The 16,664-nt window shown below is 38.5% G+C and overlaps 2 protein-coding genes across 11 annotated transcripts in view; one reads left to right on the forward strand and one right to left on the reverse strand.

Annotated features, from left to right (window-relative positions):
• The window catches only part of si:ch211-168k14.2 (phospholipase D1), a 30,506-nt gene extending 28,304 nt beyond the window's left edge, over positions 1-2,202 (reverse strand). For all 8 annotated transcript variants that reach the window (XR_007931514.1, XM_051904676.1, XM_051904678.1 and 5 more), the window contains exon 1: positions 1,078-2,202. The gene's annotated coding sequence lies outside the window, so the exon portion shown is untranslated. The remainder of the gene's footprint in view (positions 1-1,077) is intronic.
• A 192-nt stretch (positions 2,203-2,394) lies between these two features.
• Positions 2,395-16,319, forward strand: tmtc4 (transmembrane O-mannosyltransferase targeting cadherins 4). 3 transcript variants are annotated; one of them, XM_051904688.1, is made up of 18 exons: positions 2,395-2,827; positions 2,938-3,137; positions 4,211-4,326; positions 4,844-5,060; positions 5,769-5,853; positions 6,561-6,655; positions 6,814-6,906; positions 6,984-7,145; positions 8,192-8,394; positions 10,083-10,257; positions 10,386-10,517; positions 10,808-10,887; positions 11,058-11,165; positions 11,268-11,409; positions 11,934-12,048; positions 15,578-15,690; positions 15,804-15,873; positions 16,096-16,319. In XM_051904688.1, exons 2-18 carry the CDS (start codon positions 2,976-2,978, stop codon positions 16,242-16,244), a joined length of 2,217 nt encoding a protein of 738 aa, XP_051760648.1. In that variant the 5' UTR covers positions 2,395-2,827; positions 2,938-2,975; the 3' UTR covers positions 16,245-16,319. The 3 variants fall into 3 exon arrangements, with proteins under 3 accessions (XP_051760648.1, XP_051760649.1, XP_051760651.1); XM_051904689.1 differs by having other exon boundaries at positions 2,942-3,137; XM_051904691.1 differs by having other exon boundaries at positions 2,395-2,584; positions 2,942-3,137.
• The last annotated feature ends 345 nt before the right edge of the window (positions 16,320-16,664 follow it).

A 16,664-nucleotide genomic window follows, 5' to 3' on the forward strand; every position in this document is an offset into this window, starting at 1 on the left:
CTTTGACTATGTACTGGCCTGCCATCTAGTGGCGAAAAATTTTTTTGGCCTGATGCAAAACTTTAAGGAACACTCCACTTTTTTTGAAAATAGGCTCATTTTCCAACTCCTGTGACCCTCTACTTGCAACCACGGAGACATTTGTGAGAGACGTTGCGCAATATTACTGCGCCTGCTGCACCCATGGTACGGAAGCAAAGTTTATTGATTATTACACAGGAATGAGAGTATAGTTCCTAGCCATATCGGCCTAGAAAATCGCAACTTTTCATTTTCCGTCGGTCTTAGTACATGATGTAACTACAGAAGAGTCAAGTTTTAAATAGGAAAAATATCGAAACTCTTTGGTCATTTTTGAGCGAGATGCTAACGGTCTAATCAGATTCAATGAACTATGCTAAGCTATGCTAAAAGTGGTACCGTCAGACCGGAGATCGGCTGAATGGATTCGAAAACGGTAAAACTCAACTGTTTAACTCTAGGGGAGTTGGAAAATTAGCCTATTTTCAAAAAAAGTGGAGTGTTCCTTTAATTGCCAACCCCTGGATTAGGGCATAGGGATGAGCCCTTCCAAATGGAACGCAGGGACTGTCTGCTCAAATGTTAGGGTTAATTTAAAAGACAGTATTTCCATTACATGAACTCAGGTAATTCAGGTAATATAACAGAGTTACGGTATATACGCAATACTTTTGATATGAGAAACACACAGGACAATACGTTTCCTGGATGAGATTGGATCTGTGGGGATCCAAATTCATACATTTATTTAGGCCGCAAATTGTTCATGATAATAATCACATGTGTGACAACTGCAATGTAAATAAGGTTATTAGTTTGTGGTGTAATTAGATAGGATGTGAGTCTCCATTCTATGACACTACAAACGGGACAGAGGCAATTCATTAAGCAGGTAATAGAGCACATTATTGTGCAAATGTTCTGCTTCAGACTAAATCAATCACCACTATAACTACACATTCTTTCATTAAAGTGAATTACAATGCTGGAAGAGGGGAAAAGACCGGAGCTTGGAACAGCAGGAAGGCAAACTAAGAAAAGATAGAGAGTTCTTACCTCATTTTGAAGCCAGTGGAAGAGGAACACTTCTTCAGATTCTCCTGAGAGATTACAACAGGTTGTCACTACTCTGCTTCTGAACTCAGTCCTAATCTCTGTGGTAACTCAAATAACTGGTTTCTGTTAACTTGAGGAGTTCCAGGGCTGTTACCCTCTTTGAATTATGTCAGCAGTATGACTGGACAGTTCCATTCACGGCTCTTACAATGTATCATTGCACCATAGGGGAACAAGGGAATGGTTTCACTGCATGCTCAAAGCCTCTATTGATAGTGCAAAGCTCTGCCACTGGTGTGAGTGTTTGTGTTTGAAATGTTTGTACCAGGAATCAGAGAGCTACAGCTAATCTCTGTGATGTCATCCCTCATGAGATGGGGACTGGCGTGGCGGAGGACTGGCCGCAGTGGTATTTGTGTTGCTGACTGATTAGTGATGTGTCAGCAGTTCAAAAGGACAGAAGTTGGACAATCGTTATTATGACATGTTGTCACCAATGTAGCTGAAATCTCAAATACTACAGTATCTCACAGCCTGTGTATTCTGGGTGCATTTTAAGGTAAACAGTAGCCTTCAGGATGATCCATAAGAGTAGGGTTTAAAATTGCAAATCTAGATTAAGCCTACATTTTGTGGCCTTTATTAAAATTATAAAGCCAAGCAGAGTAATAAAAATCACACAGAACATGTTTAGATATAGGCCTACAATGCAACACAATTTTAATAGGTTTGAATTCTGATTGTATCACAAGTTGTGGAACAAATAATGCACTATAGCCTACAATGTGCACTACCGTCTAGTCTAGTGTATAAATATTGTTTTAGTTAGGTTATTGTGTCATTCACCATCAATCTGATCCTCATCACTTTTAATGTTGTTGACTCCAGTACATTGTATTTGTTCTCATATTGTTTAGTAGCCTCATTCATTCATTCATTCATACTTATGCTTTGAAAAATATGGCTATGTAAACATAATTAATTATTATCATTCATAACTCGTCTAGTGATAATGGAAAATGGCGGCGCCAGGGGGGGAACACCATATACAATAAAGCATCCTTTTATAGTAGACTGATATGAGATTAATATGAAGTCTAGATATATTGTAATGATGTTTCTCAAAAAATGACAAAAAAAAAAAAAGTCAACTAAAATTAAGTATACCATATCGCACTGCTACCGCTTAACATTTCATGTCATATAGCCATTTACTGTGAAATATTTTTGATTTGTTTGTATGAGTCCTCGCATTATATTCACCCGGCTGGCTCAGGTCACGTGACGTCAGTCTATTCTTCTCCGCGCGCTAGCAGGAAGTAAAAGCGAGAGAGGCTCATTCAGGGATCAGCCATCGTTTAGCCACGTATCAAGCCTTTATTTTCACATTCGTGTGGTTTTAGAGATATGCGCATTGTATTTATGTGACACCGGTGATTTAAAGCCTGTACTGCTCGTCTCCTACAGATTGCAAATCGTCCTCTTCGGCGGGCAGACAGTTATTGACGTCAGTGCACGTTTATACTTTTAATATTTGTGAATCATGTTTTAACGATCGTCATTCGCGCGTGAGTAGAATATATGTGTAGAAAACGTAGAAAGTGTGAATGGTTTAGTATCCTTTGCTCGCCCTGACAGCCGGTAGCTATGCATTGCATGCATCTGTGTGTACAACCATGCAGCATAGCATGCAACTGCGCTGAGATGTCACACTGCCTTTTCTAACAGATCTCTTTAGTGTATACAGTGGGTATGTTTCCAGTCTATGCACCCTTCTCGTGAAATGTTTTGATTTTGGAAGTCTTTTTGGAGTGTTAGTTTGCTATTTTAACCTCCCACCTGCTTTCTTTGTTCTGCAAGACAGTGGTGGGTCAGAATGAACAGAGACCACATGAAAGATGGTGCTTTCTGAGCCTTACTGGGATCATCACATCCCCCTGCCAAAACTGGGACCCTTGCACTCCAGGCTGGTCACTGCCTTTGTTGCCCTGATCTGTTTCATAAACAGCTATGATGGGGACTTTGTCTTTGATGATTCAGAAGCCATCATCAATAACAAGGTATTAACCCCTCCCAAAGCCTTGGTTACTTAATTATTTATTCAGATGTTTATTATGAATGGGATAGTTTGCCTAAAAATCTAAATTCTGATATCATTTACTTACGATCATGTTATTCCAAACCCATATGATTCATTGGAGTTTTCTATACAATTACAATGGATGGGGACCAAGGATTTGGTGTTCATTTTCATCATATAAAAAACAAAACAGCTTTGACATTTTGTTTGAGTAATGATTGAATATTTACATTTTAGGTAAACTCTCCCTTTAAATTTCCATATTGTTTTAATGGCTTATTGTGATTTCAACATACTACACTTGTCGCTATCTTAGTATGTGATATTTGCAGACTTTTGCAGTGTTTATATACATCGTCTCAACCGATTTCTCTTTTATTTTGTTGATTGGCTGTTATCTCAAGCCTATTGGATTGGAATATGTTTGTGTGTATATATGTAACAGAGGCCAGCTAGTAGTCGCTGTGCGAGTAAACCTTACTCCTCTGATCTCAAGAGATGCTCTAGCTGACACTAGGGGTTGCAGCATTTAGCCTCCTCGTTAGAGTGTCTGACTCCCATGCCAGAGACCCAGGTTCGAGGCCCGCGCAGAGCGGGGCGAGTAGGACCTGGGTAGAGGGGTTACATTGGTGCCGTGACCCGGATGGGAGTGAGGTTTAGGGGGGTGAGTGTAACAGAGGCCAGCTAGTAGTCGCTGTGCGAGTAAACCTCACTCCTCTGATCTCAAGAAATGCTCTAGCAACTGATGCTAGGGGTTGCAGCCTTTAGCATCCTTGTTAGAGCGTCCGACTCCCACGCCGGAGACCCAGGTTCGAGGCCGGCACACAGCGTGGCGGGTAGGACGTGGGTAGAGGGGTTACAGTGTTGCCGTGACTCGGATGGGAATGAGGTCCTGGAGACCCAGGTTCGAGGCCCGCGCAGAGGGGTTACATATATCTAATACGTTTATAATACAAAATATTTAAATAAATTATTATATTTTCTAGTATATGATCACAAATAAATGTACAGTATTTTTTAATGGCAAGCCATTGTGATTTCTACACTTTGTAGGATTTGAATCCTGGCACTCCTCTGAGTAACATCTGGAAAAATGACTTTTGGGGAAGTAACTTAAGTAGCAACTCCAGTCACAAATCCTACCGGCCGCTGACTGTCCTGACCTTCAGGTACGTTACCACAAAGACAAAAGTGTCTTTCAATTACTGCTGTGTGACTGATGATTAACACAAGGTAATAGTCCAATTTGCTTATAGTGAATATTGTCAAACCTCTTTGCATGTATTAGATGTGTGGACTTGTAATTTTATTCTCAGTGGGAAATCAAAAGAGGTCCCTCAAGTGATTCCTCACCAAACGCCACAATAATTGACATTAAAATTGGATGCATATATTGCCTTTTTCCAAACTCATTCAGAATTGTCTTTGGCATTTGACTGCTTACTGTGAGGAAACTATATAGGGGGCATAATTCATGTCCTGCATGCTGCTAATGAGAATGACATCGTTTTGCATCAGTAATGGCCTGTTATCCCAACTCGACCATAAAGGTTGTTCTATAATGCTGCTATGTCTGTATGCCCTCGTATCTCTGCGTTTTTGTGTTTCAGAAATACAAAACTTTTGTAATCACCATACAAATTCAAAGTTATTTTTAGTTATTCTGGCTGTGACTTGTTTTCCCAGGATCAACTACCTCTTGGCCGGTGGATTGCATCCGATCGGCTTCCACATGCTCAACGTTGCCCTCCACTGTGTTATTTCTGTGTTAATGATCGATGTGTTTGCAATATTAATTGGAGGCCTGGTTCACGACGGAAGAGGGGCGAAACTCAATCTCTGTCCGAAAGCTTCCTTCCTGGCTGCGCTCTTCTTTGCTGCACATCCAGTTCACACGGAAAGTGTAAGTAGAGTGGGAAGACGTGATTCAGCAGGCTGTCTCTGCCCGGTAAACAATCACTGACTACAATGCTCCATATCACAATGTTCATTGATGTTGCATGAAATATACATTACAAGGCCCGTGGAGAAGAAAGCTTCACGCAGCTGGTGTGCATCACATAGGTGGGCTCTACAGTCAGCCGTGGCTATTAACAGTTACCGAACGCTCGCTCTGACCTGCCACGGATGCGTCCGAGCATGGTAGAGGCTGGCGATGCTCCGGTATCTGCTCTTTAATCAGGTTCAGAAAGACCGACCCTGGACCTGGAGGGGGTGAGGTTCAGAGAGACCACTGACTTGGGCCTACGGGTTGTATCAAAGAAGGTGGCCCCAGGACTCCAGCCAGGGCCGACTGCAGTTCTGTAATGAGTGCTGCCTCCTGCCTCCACCATTAATTTGGCACTGCCAGAAATACAGGCAATTTCACAGACGAAAGGATGGCGAAGGATGTTTTTATGCTGCCCATTTTTGCCTTTAATATACAAGCAGGATTTCATTTGTTTAGGTGTAAAATGCGTAGCTGCTATTAAAACTAATGCCCTCGGGGTGGATTTCACGGCCGTGACCTGCTTGATGATGGATGATGCTTGATGTGACAGTGTCCTTTAGCTCTCTGAAGTAAATAGTTGATCTTGTGAATAATCTTCTTTGTTGGCTCTCTGTCTTGTAGGTGGCTGGCATTGTTGGCAGAGCAGATTTGTTGTGTGCCCTCTTTTTTCAGCTCTCTTTTCTGGTTTACTGCAGAGCGTTTCAAGGTCAGTTGATACTAAAGCACTAGGCCCTTTTACCGTTATTACGGCACTATGTTAAATTTAGTGCAATCAAATTTAAAAAGGAATTTTTCAAAAATTTAAATTCTGTCATTTACTTGGCTGTTCTAAACTTTATTGCATTTGTGGAACATAAAAGGAGAAATTCAGAAAATTGCACTGGTTGTTCTTTTCCATGAAGTTGGCCTCCTATTTTGGCCTTAGGTTTTTAGGATTCAAAAAAGACACACCAGCAGCATAAAAGCATCACAAAAGTAGTCCATTCAACTTGTGTACAGTCTTCTGAAGTCTTACATTTGATTTGTGTGAGAAATTAACTAAAATTAAGTCATTATTCAATGACAGTTTTCCCTTCAGTGGGCTGTTAACCTCTTCAAACGGATCATTGAGATCATATAGCCTGGTTTTGTGAAATTGATCCACTGAGAAAAGATCAGAATGATTCAATCATGAACTCTATGTACCTTATTTAAAGCTTCAGTTCTCATTCATTGTAATTGTATGAAGAAAGCAAGTCATACAAGTTTGTAATGCTTTGGAACAGTGAATAAATAATGACTGAATTTACATTTTTGGGTGAATTAATCCTTTCATTTACAGACAGTGCATGTTGGAATATTGCTGAATATGTATCTTTTATTTTGTACCAAGCATACTGTTTAATTTAGTTGCTCCTGAATTTTTCTCTGTAGGTGGTGATCGAAAGTTCTCTGTGTTGTGGATATTTGGCAGCATTCTTCTTTGTGCTGTAGCCATGCTGTGCAAGGAGCAAGGCATTACAGTTTTGGTGAGTGAAAATATGTATACATTTGAGACAGAGCTGCAGATCAAACACAGTATATGTTATTGGCATATATATATGTTAGATAATCCCTCATCTATTTTTACAGTACAGAGCCTTGATCATCAATAAAATATCCTTGTTTTGTTTTTCCGTGTCCGAAGGGAGTGAATGCTGCTTATGATATTCTCATGGTCTGTAATCTGAACATCTTTGAGCTAGCTCAGCGCTTGCTGTCCAGGAGAAAATCAGCTGATGTAAGTGTCTTATTCACAGTCGCTCTTTAGACCCAAACAAATTTTGGATTGATATATACTTTCTCTTTTACAACCAGATTGGTGGGTTAGTGCGGAGCGGTTTGCTTATGAGGTTGGCTCTTCTCTTTCTTGGTGGTTCCTTTCTTTTGTATGCAAGATGGAGGATCATGGGAACTGGGCCTCCATCTTTCACTGAGGTGGATAACCCAGCATCCTTTGCTGAAAATGTTATTCTGAGGGTAAGTAGTCCTTTCAGTTTGGGTTTTTGAACAGCCCTTTTGATAGGGCTGCACGATATTGAAGTAAAATGCAATAACTCATTGAATAATGCGATAATCGATATGTGATACGATAATGTTATTTAACAGACAGAAATTGAATAATCAAATGTACAAATAAAACTGCTTAGTCTTCACTGTATGAATTAAATATATACTGATTCTTATTAAAGCTACAAAAGTTATTCAGTCAAGAGCAGTGAGTGATTTTCTCTTTGTCTGCTGTTGTTGGATTAACATTAAGCATACAGACAGAAGCAGGTTTATTAGGCTGCTGTCACTTTAAGAGCAATATATTGTTACACGTGTGTTTTCTCAATTTTTCTCCACTTAGAATATAACGGACTGTCTTTACGTGAATACTCACCAGGATGGGCATTTTTACATAATTTTGTGTGTATTTTCTGCGGAAGAGAACTGAAATCGAGATTATGCACTGTCCGAGAGGCAGCTTCCTGTGCGCATGAGTACTTTGGTTATTGCGCCTAATAACATTAAGCATGTCACACGTATGTTACAGTCATGTGTGCAGTCTATTTTCTGCTGTCTGTGTTGACCTAAAACGTAGACTTTTCGTAATCTTTCGAAATATTCAAATCATTCAGTTATCGTAAGCCATTGTGATATGCATATTTGCAATATTTCGATATATAGTGAAGCCCTATCTTTTGAAGTTGTTTTAAATAATATGCTTTATAATGATGATAATAATAATTAGTATTATAATAATTGTTTTAAAATGTTTTTGTATACATTTTATTTATAAAATAATAATATAAATATTTGTTTTTGCTGTGGTATCAAAATTTGTATCTAAAACCATAAATTTAAAACATTGGAATCAGTAATGACAAATAAAATGTTGGTATTGTGACAACCCTTATCAAAACAGAAATAAACTATATATTTTAAATATAATTTTTTAGTCATTTTTACTCTATACAGACTATGCCATGTTTTCACATGTTCCTCTTCTCTGCTCTCCTTTTCTCTTTCTCTCTTCCCAGATTGTGAACTATAATTACTACTACTCCTTGAATGCCTGGCTGCTGCTGTGTCCCTGGTGGTTGTGTTTTGATTGGTCAATGGGCTGTGTGCCTCTGATTAAATCAGCCACTGATTGGAGGATTGTCTGGCCTCTTGTGCTGTGGTGCTGTCTGATGGGCTTGGTAAGCCAAGCTCTGTGCTCACAGGACAGCCATAAAAGAAGGTAAGAGCAGCACTGTTTCCAAACAAGACATGCTTTGTGTAGACATGAAAAAAGTAATGATTTGAAGAAGACAGCCTAGTTGTTGTTGTTACCTAAACATTTATTTCTATACAGTTGCCATACTGTAATACTCTAAAGGGTTATTTCACCCAAAAATGAAAATTGTCATAATTTATTCACCCTTGTGTCGTTCCAAACCCGTAAGACCTTTGTTTATCTTCAGAACACAAATGAAGATATTTTTAATAAAATGTAAGCCAGTTCTGTACTCTCCATTGAAAGCTACGCAACTACCACTTTGACGCTTTAAAAAGTTCATAAAGAGATCGTAAACCTAATCCATATGAATTCAGTGGTTTAGTCCAAATTTTCTGAAGAGACACAGTCATTTTATATGAAGAACAGATTGAATTTAGGATTTTATTCACATATAAACATTGATCAGCGAACATGAACAGTAGCTCAACCGAACCTGCGTGACGTGCGAGAACAAACCTCATTGGTTCTTGCGGAAGCTTAAACGTGCTGCGTAATACACGAGAATGAACCTCATTGGTTCTCACACGTCAGGCAAACATGATTGAGCTTCCGTTTATCATAACTGATGTGTGAGTTGATGAATGTTTATTTGTGAATAAAAGCCTAAATTAAATCTTTTCATCATATAAAGCGATCGTGTCTCTTCAGACAAATTTGGACTAAACCACTCAATTCATATGGATTAGTTTTACAATCTCTTTATGAACTTTTTGAAACAAAAAGTTTCAAAAATATTCTAATATTCTGTGCTATCTTGATCCCTTGGTAGTTGTCTATGGGGGGACAGAAATCTATCAGATTTTATTAAAAATTATCTTCATTTGTGTTCTGAAGATGAATGAAAGTCTTATGGGTCTGGAACGACATGAGGGTGAGTAATAAATGACAGAAATTGCATTTTAATTTTTTTGAGTGAACTTACACTTTAAGACTTTTTTAATGGATAGGTCACATATATTACTTATGTCATTAAATTCCAATCCTGTATGCCTTGGTGTTTTATCCCCTAAAACACAAAATACAAAAATTCTCCTTATGGAAAAGTAATGACAACTAAAATCTATTTCTTTTATGTTTAATACAGTAAGGTTGGTCTGATGATATACTGACATTTTTGTCTTACAATATTGCATCAATATATTTATTTTATATCAATATACACACTACCGTTTAAAAGATTAGGGATGGTTAGGTGTTTTTAATGTTTTTAATGTTTTCTTATACTCACCAAAGCTGAATTTGAGCAAAAATACAGTAAAAACAGTAAGGTTGTAAAATATTAAAATTTAAAATACTATGATTTTAATACATTTTAAAATGTAATTTATTCTTGTGATGTCAAAGCTGAATCATTACTCCAGTTTTTAGTATCATGATCTTTTAGAAATCATTCTAATATTCTAATTTGGTGCTCAAGAAACATTTCTTACTATCAGTATTGAAAACATTGTGCTGCTTAATATGTTTGAAGAAACCGTGACACGTTTTTTTCAGGATTCTTTGATAAATAGAAAGTTCAAAAGAACAGCATTTATTTGAAAAGGTCTTTACCGTTCGATCAATTTCATGTGTTCTTTATAAATGAAAGTATACATTTCTTTTAAAAAAAAAAGTTTGTTATAGTGTATATTATGTTCTCTGTGTTTTAGGACTCTGACGTTTGGCTTGGTCCTGCTGGTGATTCCATTCTTGCCAGCCAGTAATCTGTTTTTCAGGGTAGGATTTGTGATAGCCGAGCGGGTGCTGTACCTCTCCTCAGCGGGCTACTGCCTCATTCTTGCCTACGCTGTGGGCTACTGTAGCTGCCACTGGAGGAAACACAAGGTACGTGACCTGTTCTACACCAATTTCCCACTTATCACCTCCTAATATTCACCATCAGACCATAATTCACTGTAACTAATGTTCCGTTGAGTTTGTGTTCATGTCTCGTGTCTGTGGGATGACCGCAGAGGCTGCTGAGAGTGGCCACGTTGACGCTGCTGTGTGTGAACGTGGCTCGCTCTGCACAGCGCAGTCAGCAGTGGAGGTCTGAACAGAGTCTCTTCACCAGCGCCCTGTCTGTCTGCCCACTCAACGCCAAGGTGAGACTGCACACCTCCCCCGTCATACTGCAATTTAACTCCTCCATTGGTGAAATCCATTACGGTAACTTCAGCTTACCCATCAACACACAAAATGCCTTGAGGAAGAGGAACCTGTAATAAGTGTACTTTGAGTCAGTTTGGATTTGAAGCATCAGCTAAATTACTAAATAAAAAATAACTGAGAAAAGCAAATAAAATATTTTTTCGTAATTGTATTCAGTCCAGTTTTGTACACCAGTGAGTTCATTAGCTTGATGAGCTCTCTAACTTTCTCCTTTCTTGCACAGGTGCATTATAATGTTGGCAAAAGCCTTGCTGACAGAGGCAACCAGAGTGCTGCTGTCAACTACTACAGGGAGGCAGTGAGGTAAAAAAAGAAAAAAGAAAGAAAAAGTCATGATTCCATCATATTCAGTTTGGCAAAACTCTCGAATCTTTCAGCACTTTCAACAGTGCAGTGTAATGTCTATTATGCGACAAATAAGTTAGTGTTCACTTTATTTCCACATATGCGTTTTCTGTTTGTTGTTGGTACAGATTACACCCCAAGTATGTTCATGCTATGAACAATCTTGGCAATATATTAAAGGAAAGAAATGAGTTAAGGGAAGCCGAAGAGCTCCTGTCGGCTGCGGTTCATATCCAGTGAGTGAAGATTTTTAGTTTAAATATATCAGTTGTGTAGTTGTTATGAACCTTTAATTCATCCTTGTAAATCATTCTGCTTTGTTTCTTTGATTGGTTTAGGCCTGATTTTGCTGCAGCTTGGATGAATTTGGGTATTGTGCAGAACAGTCTGAAAAAGTTCGACAAGGCAGAACAGAGCTATTGGAACGCCATTCGATTCAGGAAAAAGTATCCAGACTGTTATTACAATTTGGGACGTCTGGTAAGCGATTTGCTTTCTCTGTAATTTGCATGCAGCCTTCAATGCATTTAAAACATGTTTTCTTACTTATGATAGACATTTACCCATAAACATCAATTTCATAAATCTTACAGCATGGATTTTTAATATGTCTAGTGTGGTTTTGGTCCTGCGCTATTATATTCCCTCTTCCTGTGTGAGTACAAACCAACATGGTGCAATTTATTATTAATTATGGCAAGAAATTGGCTATTCCGCTCTAAATATTGCCAATTTGATGTGTAATGACATGCTATTTTTGTGTTAATGAAGATTTGATTCCTGAACTCCATGAATTATCAACTTCAAAGCAGTTTTATCAAAGATGTGGACTAGTGGCTAATGAACATGCTTCAGATTCACGTTGAGCCTTGTTACTTATGCTGACTATACAAGTTTGAATCTCACCTACATAATTTCTCTGCCCTTTCTCCTTTTCTACTAAAAAAAAAATGACTGTGTATAGCCTGAGACTTTTTTTCGGTGCTTGCTTGTTTTTTCTCTAGTATGCAGACCTGAACCGCAGCATCGACGCGCTAAACGCCTGGAGGAACGCCACCATGCTGAAGCCTGACCACAGCCTGGCGTGGAACAACATGGTCATACTGTTGGACAACACTGGTAAGGTGGAGTTGGAAACTGATCATATATTGAGTAAAGGTCAGTTCATCCTGTTACAAACAGGAAAATTTGTATACTTGTTGCTGATGTACTTCTCTGTAGTCTGGAATACTTGATTCTGATTGGTCTGTTGCTGCATTCCATGGTCAATTATTTTATATAACAGCCACTAAACTATTTAATCATCCATTGTCCCAGGCAACTTGTTCCTACATAGCAACATAGTGTCTTATATTACTCTGCAGCCTCTTTCTTCTCACATAAAATAATTTTAACTTAATTCAATATTTCATGTTCATTTGTTTGTTAATTGGTGTATATAAGCATGTTAATGTATAGTAAGCTTCACGTCAAGGAGGGTCCTTATCACCCTGTCGGAGATTAGTTTGTTGACTGTACATTGTCTTTTGCATGTATCACAGTTTAGCAATGCAGTATAGATTCGTATTGTTACGTACAGACAGGGGCAGTCATGTATGTATAAGCTGAGTGAGTGTTCTCATTAAACGTGACCTTGACCCTGCCCTTGGGGGTAAACAGATGATCTTGGCCTCCTCCCAATTCTTCCTGCCTTGTCGTTTTCGTCTGGTGTGTCCCAAGTATAGCCGTGGCTCATAGCTGTGTGTGTGATAGAGGGAGAGAGAGAGGTGTTAACTTCCATTCTGCAGATGCTGAGCGTCAGGTGCACGCTGCCACATGGGGCCATGCTGCATAATTAGTTCACCCTTTACAACAATTAACTCCTGCACCCCATCTTCACCCCCTCATCTCGTCAGAGACCCTACAGGGACGGATAACTTAGCAACTTAGCTTTCTATTAGAATTATCCAATAACCTTTTAATGCTTTTTCTTTGTTTGATATAATGAGTACATTGTGTAATATAGATGGGCAAGTTTAACATACTTGGTGATGTGTTATGATTTACAATCAGAATTCAGAACCAAAACTTCAAACAAAAGTAGAATTCAGAATAATAAATGTTTAACTATAACAGTAAAAAACTAGTTACATATATTTTGCTAAAACATTTTAATATATGAAAAACGTCACAGAAAGACTTCTGTGACGATGCAAATGAATCATAGAATCTGTGTTTTGAATTGGTTCACTGAATCAGAAGAACTGATTCACAGAAACGAACCAAACTTACCAACACTTCTGGCTTTTTGGGAGCTGTCTAATGACAGCCTTTGGAATTTGACTTAATCGTCAATCAAGAAACATATGAAAATTATATTTTAAGTGTTTCTTGAATTTGTATCACCAGCTGATCATATTTATATGCATATATTTCTGTGCTTGTGTTTTTATTATTAGCAGAGAACCATTTTCCCAAAAGTTTCTGTTTTGACAAGATATTACAGGATTAACAGAGGATGTCTTTTCTGGGAAATGCCGGCATAAGAACCCAACATGATTAGACCGGAAGAGCAAGAATCAGCAATGCTTGAAATTTATGTATTAAAAGCCTTGTGTGTTGTTTTAAAGCCACTCTTCCCTGCCGTGTGGAGAATGGCGCGATTCCCTGACAGAAGCCGTTTATTCAAACGCGTCTCCCAGGCAGGTTGGCCCTCCCTGGAGAGTATTGGCATGGTCCATTTTCCTTGCCAAAAAAAAAAAAACCTGGCACCAGCATCTTTGCCCTCTGCATTTTCCAGTCTCACTTGATCCCTAAAAACATCCCAAAAATAATTAAATTATTGAAAACAGGAAATTGGAGTTTTCTCCTGCTATTGTTTCCTTGTAAGATTAAACTGAAAAAGCATTAAGAAAGTGTGCGAACATAAAACATGAGTCATATTTAGGTTTAGGTAACAGTGAGGAAGAATCCTCAGCAGCTCATGAATTTGTTAAGGGCCAGCCAGTGAGAGAAGATCTATCTGAGTCTGTGGTCAGAGGAAGTTTTGACATCCAGATCAATAAGTCACTAGCCCTTGTGTTGCCCTCTAATTAGGAAGCTAAAAGAATCAGCCATGTGTGGAGTGGAAAAACTCTCTTCTAGAGGCTGCTGACACACCAGAGCAATCTGCTCTGCACAGTCAACAGAAATTACAGAAGGACACTATATGATTCTCCTTTTGTGACATTTAGAACTATATTTAAAAATGTAATCAATTTTCTCCTTCACAATTCTTTAAGGTTTTTTTATTGGCCAGTTTTAATACTGGAAATGGGTTGCTACACAACAAACGCTTTTTCATGTGCGAGAGACAAAGCTTTAAAAGTCTGGTACTAAACACTAGTTAAATGTTCTTGATTTTAAGTGGCTAGATTGTTACATTTTTATGAAGAAAATGAGTGGTTTGCCTGTGCAAAATTTCATAATAGGTTGTTCCAAATGATAGCCAGAGCATGCTTTGCAACTGCTATGGTGCTCTATGTGATCTTAGCACGTTACTAGGGTTAACAATCAAAAGAGCTCAAGGCTCTAGTCAAAAGAGCCCACCCCCCCTATTTAAGTCACTTAAATTCTGGTCCCTATATTGCTTGGCTTCCTCCTTAAGTGTAATAGACTCTATGCATGATAGCTTCCGCATTTAACCTTAGTGGCCAAAGTCCCTTTAAGACGAGTCATTTCACTCCGCGGCCATCTTTGAAATGCCTCTCGGGCATGCAAGTGCAGCTCCTATCTCTTTGAATGGGGAAACATCAAATTCTCCAAAGCTGTTTGCCAAGCTTTCAATTAAATTTTTTATTTGAAATCACCAATGAAATCTGACAACAACTGTCTCACAAATTTTGTTTCTAAACGCTCGAATCATGACAAAAAAAACGGTATTTTTTTTAGGCTGGATCAAGCTAATGCGCATGCGCTGTCCTAAAGTGCGCGTCTCTTGCGTCTCATTTTGGAGGCGTGCATCTGACTGTTTCTATAGAAACAGGAGCTTCTAACGGCCGCTGCAGTGACGCGATGACTTTACCAATCGACGATTGGCTCTTATTTAGAAGGCGGGACTTATTCCGCCATATTGCGCGTTGCACTTTTCTCCTATTCAAAACAATATGAGTGACACGTCTTGTGCTATTCTATAGTTTTTGGCACAGTTTATGGAAATTGTGAGAAAATTAAATCTTGAGGAACTGTCCCAAAACAGGAGAAAGCAGTATTTATATTCTTTACCTTCACACTAAAGGTATTTAAAGCTTCTGGAGTTCATTACTAAGAAGTTGTTTTAATATAATATACCAAAATGTTATATATAATATTACAGTATCAGTTGTGATTAGTTGTGATTGTTAGTTATTAGAAATATGTCAGAAAGAGTTTGTTTCTATCACAGCGTGTTATGGGAGAATACAATACCAGAAGCTCATGTAGCACTGAGATTTCAGCAAAAATACGCAAGCAGTAGGTATGCACACTATGTGCAATATGGTTTTTTTTTTTTTTTTTTTTTTTTTTTTTTCATCCATTTTATCACCAACCAAAAATCATTACATCTAATTTGTTGGAAAAGTAAAAGCCCAGTGGTGTAATTGAGGTAACTGTTCATGTTATATTTAAATGTCATGTCTTTTCATTACAGGCAATCTGGCTCAGGCTGAGCTGATTGGAAAGGAAGCATTAAAGATATTGCCAAAAGATCACACCATCATGTTCTCCCTCGCCAATGTCCTTGGGAAACAGGAAAAATACAAGGTTAATATAACTTTTTTTCCATGTAGTGTTGCTTTTTCTGTGAAAATGTTACTCAAACTAATTCTTTGATACAGAAGAAACTTTATAATAACCAATGTTCCTTTTTCTCCCAGGAGTCGGAAGGATTCTTTCTTAACGCTCTGAAGATCAACCCAAACGTTGCCAGTTGCCATGGCAATCTTGGTAAGTCTCCCAGGATCCCGCTGGCACTTCAGTATTGTCACAAAAACAGTTGTGCAAGTTTTGACTCCTGCAATGTTACACGATACAGGCATAAATCGGTGCGATTGAATCAATAAACAAAGCGAAGTGGCTGTGATTCTTCTCCCATTCACTGGGGACCGATGCTGAGTTACTGTACAGTCCCTTGATTTAAGTGACAGGCCTTTTTTTGTGCTCCTGCAGCTGTTCTTTATCACCGTTGGGGAAAACTAGACTTAGCAAAGCGGCACTATGAACTGTCTCTTCGTCTGGATCCCAGCGCTCCAGGGACCAAGGAAAACTACAACATGCTGAAACGCAAACTAGAACAACGGCAAAGGACTGTTGGATAATACTGTTTTTGATAACTGCATGCCATAGAAGTCTTTGTACGGTCTCTACATAACTAAATAAATTAATTAATCTTATTAATGTTCACATTTGTCTTTTATGGGTTGCTTCGATTCTGGCCACATTATAGTCTTTTAAGGTCAAGACTGTGGTTTCTTAACCGGCTCAAATGAGTTTGTCACGTGTAACTGTAGTCTCAAGACATATGGAACATATCCACTATCTTGACTTTCATCTTTGACCTCATGTTATGTCAGCTGGGCCTCTATTTATTAGTCTGTTACACTTTGTAATTGCAAAGTATGTTACTCTTGGCCATCCATCAAGAACGTACCCCACTGTGGACATTGCAACAAATTGCATTTTAAAATGTCGAGTCGCACACCACTATAGGCCAGTGGTTTTTGTTAGCATGTTTGTTT

Source organism: Ctenopharyngodon idella, chromosome 9 (genome assembly GCF_019924925.1).
Source record: "Ctenopharyngodon idella isolate HZGC_01 chromosome 9, HZGC01, whole genome shotgun sequence".
Taxonomy (NCBI): Eukaryota; Metazoa; Chordata; class Actinopteri; order Cypriniformes; family Xenocyprididae; genus Ctenopharyngodon; species Ctenopharyngodon idella.

Bases quoted from the DNA above. Each gene is read 5' to 3' on its own strand.
- tmtc4 (XM_051904688.1), top strand. From the start codon at position 2,976: ATGGTGCTTTCTGAGCCTTACTGGGATCATCACATCCCCCTGCCAAAA. The intron at 7,146-8,191 runs GTAAGTAGTCCT...CTCTCTTCCCAG, and splicing joins CTGAAAATGTTATTCTGAGG to ATTGTGAACTATAATTACTA. The intron at 12,049-15,577 runs GTAAGGTGGAGT...TTTTCATTACAG, and splicing joins CATACTGTTGGACAACACTG to GCAATCTGGCTCAGGCTGAG.